Below are 8,008 nucleotides of genomic sequence, written 5' to 3' on the forward strand. Positions count from 1 at the left end.
TCTTTGTGAGTCCTTAAGGAGACTAAGGTTTAGTTAGATCCTTAAGAAGACAAAGAAGGTTATTCTTTGTGTTTATTGTAATCTGTTGATTATAGATGATTAAGTCCTTGTGTATAAGGAAAAATCACCTTGGCGGGTGGACTAGATTAGCTTTTAGTTTAAGCAAACCAGGATAAAAATCATTGTGTTTTTATCTCTTTGTTATTATCTCGTTAGTGGTTTTTTTGTTTTGGAAAAAGCTTTTGCTTGTAAAACCCAATTTAAAACCCTCATTTCTTGTGTTTTTCACACCTTCAATTGGCATCAAAGCTCCAGTTTTGATTGTGATAAAAAAAATTATCAACACCTCACAGTGTCCAGTACTGATCCAGTTATGTGAGAAACAATGGTTGTTGCTAACGCTGCTAACATTATTAATAATAATGATAGAGATCATTACAATGCAAAACCACCTATTTTTGATGGTGAGAAATTTGACTATTAGAAAGACAGAATAGAAAGTTTCTTTCTTGGTTACGATGTTGATCTCTAGGATCTCGTAATCGATGGCTATGTTCACCCAGCAAATCCTGAAGGAAATACTTTAGCAAGAAGTGTTGTGTTTGATCAACAGAATAAAGACTTCAAGAATCATCATAAACCCAGAACCATATTGCTTAATGTTATCTCTTATATAGAGTATGAGAAGATAACACACATGGATTCTGCCAAATCCATCTTTGACTCTTTGAGAATGACTCATGAGGGAAATGCTCAAGTAAAGGAGACAATGGCCTTGGCCTTAATCCAAAAATATAAGGCTTGCATAATCGAAGATGATGAAAAAGGTGAGACTATGTTCTCTAGGTTTCAGATGCTTGTCGCAAGGCTTAAAACTATGGACAAAGGGTATTCTACAACTGATCATGTCAATAAAATTATCAGAAGTCTTCCCAAAAAATGGAGACCTATGGTAAATTCCTTGAAGCTGGAAAAGGATCTCAACAGCGTCAGTCTTAAAGAACTTGTTAGTTATTTAAGAAGTCATGAGATTAAGCTAGAAGAAGATGAGAAGAGAGGTAAATCTGTAACTCTAAAATCCAAGCCTGAGAAGACTATATCATATCAAGTTGAGGAAGAATTAGAAGGATCTGATGAAGACTCAAAAGATGATGACGAGCTGTCTCTAATCTCAAAGAGAGTCAACTGAGTTTGGAAACATAGGCAAAATGGTCAAGGGAAATTCAAAGGAGTCAAAAGGATTGATGGTCGCATCGAATCTTCATCTACACAAAAGAAGCAAGCTTCTGTAAAAGAAGTTATCTTCTTCGAATGCAAGGAGTCAGGCCACTACAAAAATGACTGTCCTAAGCTGAAGAAGGATAGAAGGCCCAAGAAGAACTTCTCCAAAGTCAAGAAGGGGTTGATGGCTACCTGGGATGACTCAAAATCTGAAGAAGAATATTCTGACAAAGAAAAATCCAATGTTGCACTAATGGCAACCACTGAGGAACAAGAAGACAAGGTATTATTAGAATCAGAATCAAACTTCGATTATTAAAGGGTATTTTCTAACCTATCCCATTCTGATATTGAATCATGTCTCTCTGAAATGATGGAAAAGTACCAGAGTCTTCAGATTAAATACAAGGAGTTTGAACAAGTCCAAGAATTACTTCTGAAACTCAGAAATATCTTGAGAAAGATATTTCCTCTTTAAATGAAAAAGTTATTTTTTAGAAAGTATTAACTCTGCTCTAAAAAGAAAATTTTCAAAACTATAGGAGGAAATAGTTTCAGAAGCATCTGTTACTAATTGTGTCATCAGATATGACAGAGCATTCCAGTACTTTCTGGCTAAAAGCATAGATAGAAGCAAAATGACTTTTTTTGATTTATGGAGTTAGTAGAAATGGAAGGAAAGGCTTGGGTTATACAGAATCTATAAAACCTGACGAAAGTCAGAAGGTCAAACCAAAACCTCTCTATGTACGTTTTGTGCTTGTTGGCACTGAGCTTGATACTTTTTCACAAACACATAAGAATACTAAGGATAAGAACTATATTATGAAACCTAAGTATCATGCATAAGCATCTCATGATTCTCCTTCTGCTAAAAGACCCAAAGTTGTAAGAAACTCTATGTGAACTAACAAAAGAGGACCCAAAAAGTGGGTACTTAAGGATAAAACAATTTTTGTTGCAGACATCCTTAATAGCTCGGTTGATACACCAATCATGGTACCTGGACAGTGGATGCTTGCAACACATGACGAGAAGAAGTTCTATGTTCCAAGATTTGGAACTTAAGCCTAGAGGCTTTATTGGTTTCGGAGGAAACCAGAAAGGAAAGGCCATTGGCTCTAAAACCATTGGTAATGGTAAATTTCCTTCTATTACTAATGTTCTTTTAGTTGATGGGATGATGAATAACCTGTTGTCTATTAGCCAACTTAGTGACAATGGTTATGATATCATTTTTAATCAAAAGTCTTGTAAGGCTGTATGTCAGAAAGATGGTACAATCCTTTTTAACAGAATGAGGAAAAACAACATTTATAAAATTAAACTTTCTGATCTTGAAGATAAAAATGTAAAATGTCTAATGTCTATTAATAAGGAGCAATGGGTCTGGCATAGAAGTTTTGGCCATGTAAGCATGAGAAGTATTTCTCAGCTAAATGAGCTTGAATTAGTCAGAGGTCTACCCAAACTGAAGTTTTCTTCAGATGCTCATTTTGAAGCATGTCAGAAAGGCAAGTTTTCTAAACCTTCTTCCAAAGAAAAAATGGTTGTTTCTACCTCTAAGTCGTTAGAACTTTTGCACATTGATTTGTTTGGACCATTGAAAACTACTTCTATCAATGGAAAGAAGTATGGATTGGTCATAGTTGATGATTATAGTCATTGGACATGAGCAAAGGGAGAGGGTTCACAGTGTAAAGATCACTGCTAATAAAGATGTTGTCATTTCTCCTGTCATCTTAAAGGAAGAAACCAACTTCGCTAATGAAAAGGGTCCCAGTGCTAAGGACTTAACAAGAAGCCTAAGGGTTTGGTTCAAGATCAGTTTGGGTTGCATTAACCACATGCCAAGTACAAATAGTTTTGACTACATCAGCACACGTCAGAAATTCATGCTATTTCTTTTAGAGAAGGGTGTCAAGCTGGGACTTCCATCGCTTTTGTTTAATCTCATGAAGGATTCTAGCAGAGAATCCAGAACTGGTGGATCATCCAAGAAGTCTAATAGAAAATTCATTCATATCGGCAAATTAATTTTTGATATCCTTGTGGAAAGTGGCTTGGTGGATGACCTTCTGGTCAGTGGTTTGACAAAAGATCTGGTGAAGGATACTGGTAAAGTCTTATGGGGGAAGAATCTGAAGAGTATGGGTCTTATCTCCATATTTCAAAGGCAAGATGTCATTTTGTCTAAGGAAGATATATGTGGTACAAGAAATCCCATTGATAACTACCATATATTCACCAAAATTGACCCTCCACGGGTTCTGATGGCTTATTTGGAAAGTTTTCTGAAGGACGTAATTGAACCTTTGGAGGATCCTTTTAACCTTCTAGAAACTTACCCTGGTGTTCATGGAAAAAGAAAGAATGAGTTCATAGGCGAAGGATCCTCTAAGTGAGCGCCAAATGGCAATGATTCTGAAGGATACTTCAGGAGTTGCCCAGTCTTCCATAGTTTCTGGTAAACTTCCTTTTGGTAGCACTTCTTTAAATTCTAATTCAATGTCTTCTGAAATGATCTTACCAATCCCCCATCCATCTCAATCCTCTGTGTCTGAACCAATCTCAATTCCACCACCAGAATCAAACCCATCAATATCAACCCCAATCATAGAAATTACACCATCAATATCAAATCACATAATAGAAAATATTGTTACAGAAAGTCCCATCACAAAAACTCCTTTAGTTTCTGCTCCTATTTTAGAACAATAACAGATACCACCACCTTCATCTCCTCCGCAGTTACAAATTTCACCCATCTCACCACCACCAAATGTTAATGCTCCCCAACCAACTAATCCAAATTTTACAACACCTAAAACGTCTCCCGCAAGAAGTGTTTGTGAAGGACACATTTCTGATAGCACTCCTGAAGGAATATTCAATTTTGAACTAGAAATCACCTGACCTGAACCACCTCCTGTTATTCAACCAACACATCTTTCTATTTTTGGTCCTGACTTTTATGATTCAATAATGAACCTCACAATAAAATACCCAAAACTACCAACAAAATCCTCCCCTGTCTTTGGTAAGGTTCTGAAGGATTTTGAATCTGAATCTAAAAGTTGTTTGGAGAAAGAAATGATTGTCAGTCGTTCTTCTGCAAATCCTGTTATAAGTGATTCAACATGGGAAGCTTATAGAAGCTGGATGAACTCCGATATTTCTAAGCTGGAGCATGATGGGCACACTCATGCTGAAAGCAAATTCTGTTTTAGGTTCGTGCCCTTAATGGAACTATGGAAGCTAAGAAATTCCCAATTATGCCTTCCTGCTCTAAAAATCAAGGAAGCCTCTCCAGAATCTATGGAAGAAGAAGAAGTTGCTTTAAAAATAGAGATCGTTCATCATATTGAGTCTGCTCTAGAACCTGCTGCTACTTCTGACCCTCAAGGCTCTGTTATGGGAGAAGCTCCTACTCAGATGGTCAGCTCAGAAGCTTCTGCCTATCAGCCTATTCTGGTTTCTCTTCTAAGGACAGTCAAGTAAATCAAGGTTATTAATGCAAAGGTCAATGAGCGTCTGGATAAGCAAGATCTCATGTTCCAACTGATTCTCTCAAGGCTTCCTCCACCTCTTCCCCATAACCCTTAGTTATTTTTACCTTCTTGAAAATGTTCTTTTGTTGTACTCGGAACTGCATATTGGCATTTTAATCAATGAAAAATGTTTTGTTTCTCTTTATTTATTTTTTGTCTTTTATCTTTTTTATTGATGACAAAGGGGGAGAAAAGACATAACATTTTAAAGGTGAAGAATTAAGTGTTTGCTTTGATATCTAATTTCCGCAAGTAAAACCCAAACATTGTTTAATGCTTCTACTAACAAATACTTTGAAAAAAAGTTTGTTAATTGTTTTGCTGGGTTATTTCTCAAGAATCAGAATGGTTCTAAATATGCTCCTTCTAAAAATCATGGATTTGAAATTCAGATAAGAGAGACCTTCTAAAAAGTCAACATTCTTAAAACCTTATCCTTCAAGGAAGAAAAGTTTCTAAAGAAATGCTTCTGTAGTGAAGCCTATCAGAATGATGATGTTACCAACCAGTGCTCTAGACAACATCGATTAACTTCAGAAGATAAACCAGACTCTGATTAAATATTCACTCTGGTACTTCAAAAAGGTTAATCAGGAAAGTGTTCTTTTATTGTGATTTTATCTTTATAGGATTATACATCTCAATGGGAGCTTTATGCTTTTGTAAGAGGTAGCCTTTTGTGATTACCGTGTACAAAACTGTTCATCAAAATACATGTTTTATCATTACCAAAAAGGGGGAGATTGTTAGAACAAGATTTGGTTCAGCATTTATACCTTGAGTTTTGATGATAACAATATTGTATTTATGTCAGAACAATTTTGGTACCCTAATTGTTTGTTATTGTATAGATTTAAAAACCATTTATGATTCTGATATATGATGTGCAACGTCATTAGTTTTTGAACTATGTGAAAGTATTAGAAGTTCTGAAAGACGTCATTATTGTTGCTGCAATGTTCTTTTTGCTTCTGAATTGTTTCACTAATTACAAGCTTTTGAGGAGATTCTACGTTACTTTTGTAATGTTCTCTCATTTTGTGCTTTTGGACGTGACTTTGATAACCAAACTTCTTAAGAATGGCAAGCTTCTGAAGTTGTGTTATGAAGCTGAAGTTTCTGAAGATATCAAGCCATAAAATTGAAGTTATCAAGGTTCTGACTAAGGATTTTGAAGACTCTGAAGATTCTGAAGATACTGAAGACCTTAAGCCAGATTGCTGACACTGTCAAGGTTCTGACCCAAGGTTTTGAAGTTTCTGAATCTAGATCTCTACTTCTTCACTTCATGCTTAAATCATCTTTCATCAGAAGCCAATGAATTTGAAGATAAGATCAAAATAGGAACGTGATCAATTAGTACATGGTACAAATCGAACATCCTTTCTACTACTTGATTTTGTGGGCGAAGACAGTACTATACATCACACATGTCACTAAATTTATGGGCGAAAGGACAATACATATTATCATTCCTTTCCCATCCAACATTAGATACCCACTCAAATGAGCTTTCCCTATTTTCCCTCCAACGGTCACATGCTTATGCTATATAGCATACATTGGAGACTTGAATAAAATGTTTATTTCACAGGTATTTTGACAAGCTATTTTTCTTTGTGAAAAGCTATCATTCTTTGTATACCGCTTTCTTTAAGTGTTTGTTATTCATTTGTCTAAAATCTACTTTTGTAGGAGCATCTTGTAACACATTAAATATTCTTCAAACTATTTGTTTGAGACATTAAAAAGGTTATCCTTTAGAATACAAAGAAAGTTGTTCTTTGTGAGTTCTTAAGGAGACTTAGGTTTAGTTGGATCCTTGAGAAGACAAAGAAGGTTATTCTTTGTGTTTATTATAATCTGTTGATTATAGGGGATTAAGTCCTTGTGTATAAGGCAATTTCACCTTGGCGGGTGGACTGGATTAACTTTGACTTCAAGCAAACCATGATAAAAATAATTGTTTTTTTATCTCTTTGTTATTATCTTGTTAGTGGTGTTCTTATTTTGGAAAAAGTATTTGCTTCTAAAACCCAATTCACCCCCCCCCCCCCACACACATTTTCTTCTGTTTTTCACACCTTCAAAGCCTTCATTTTGCCTTCCCAAACACAAATCCCCCATTGAAGACCTCCAAAACGTATCCCTAAACTCTAAAATCCATGTTAGAACGCAAACCTTAGATCCTACACAAACCTAACTTAAATCATTGAACAACCCGGATTCAAGCCATAACCTTAGAGGTTCATATCCATATAACAATCAACATGCTAATGAGATTGGATTCCTCCGGTCAAAGTTGAATTTACGGTGTTGAGAGTGAAGAACAAGAAATCCAGAGGAAGCTACGCTCTCCAAGTACTTGTTGCTAACCTCTCTTCTTTCTTACTTTAGGTATTTCTCTACTTCTACCCCTTTCTACTTTTTCTTTCACTGTTGTTGTTGATAGTCTTGGTTAGGGTTTATTTTATGTTGATAAGGGTGATGTGAGATTGAGAGATGAAGTGTGTAGTGATAGGTAGAAGGAGATGCCTAGCTTGATTATCTTAGAGCTTAAACGTGAACCTCTGATGAATTTGGGTAACAAACTTTCGTGAGGGATGTGGTGTGACTTTTTACAGAGTAGCGGTAGAGTGATGATCATTTTTTTGTGAAGTGTGAAGTGGTAGGTTTAAATAGATGAGGTTGATTGATTTTTAGAGGGAAACGGCTAATTAATTTACGTAGTTAATTATAAGCTTAGGGTAGGATTAGTTACAAGTTAGTTTTGTGTTAATTATTTTGTTTGAAGGTTAGTTAGGCAGTTAGCTAAGTTGTTAGTTATAAGTTAGGTTAGCTTGAAGTTAATGTTAGCAACCTATATGTTTGGTTCAAAGGGTGAGTTTAAGAGTTAGTTAGGCTAGTGTGATTAAAAGTTAGAGGTTTAGAATAAAGTTTGTTTCAAGTTGAAGTTTGTAGCTATTAGGATTGACTTGGGTTGTGAAGTTGGTTTGCTTGATGAGATAACAATAATGGTGAGGGAAAGACATTAGTGGTAAGCTAAGTGGTAAGTTTAAGGCTTAATAGTTCAAGGGAATATGGTTACATGTTGGGTGATTCAACTGTCAAAACAGTTAGGTAATGTTGGATTTGAGAGAAATTAATTGTAGTTGGAATAAAAGTTTAATAATATCCAAGCAATTGTGAAAACCGTGGCAGCTAGGGATAAATGAAGGTAGTGAGAAGTGTTTGGA

At 35.6% G+C, this 8,008-nt stretch overlaps 2 protein-coding genes across 2 annotated transcripts; both read left to right on the forward strand.

The window, feature by feature from the left end:
- Positions 1–385: 385 nt before the first annotated feature.
- Positions 386–1,189, forward strand: LOC127137668 (uncharacterized). The gene is made up of 2 exons (XM_051064107.1): positions 386–464; positions 564–1,189. The coding sequence occupies exons 1-2, from the start codon at positions 386–388 to the stop codon at positions 1,187–1,189; spliced, it is 705 nt and encodes a 234-aa protein (XP_050920064.1).
- Positions 1,190–3,633: 2,444 nt separating this feature from the next.
- On the forward strand, positions 3,634–4,137 carry LOC127137669 (pectinesterase inhibitor 10-like). Its single transcript, XM_051064108.1, has 2 exons — positions 3,634–3,882; positions 3,946–4,137. The coding sequence occupies exons 1-2, from the start codon at positions 3,634–3,636 to the stop codon at positions 4,135–4,137; spliced, it is 441 nt and encodes a 146-aa protein (XP_050920065.1).
- Positions 4,138–8,008: the final 3,871 nt, after the last annotated feature.

This window comes from Lathyrus oleraceus, chromosome 4 (genome assembly GCF_024323335.1).
Source record: "Lathyrus oleraceus cultivar Zhongwan6 chromosome 4, CAAS_Psat_ZW6_1.0, whole genome shotgun sequence".
Lineage (NCBI taxonomy): Eukaryota > Viridiplantae > Streptophyta > Magnoliopsida > Fabales > Fabaceae > Lathyrus > Lathyrus oleraceus.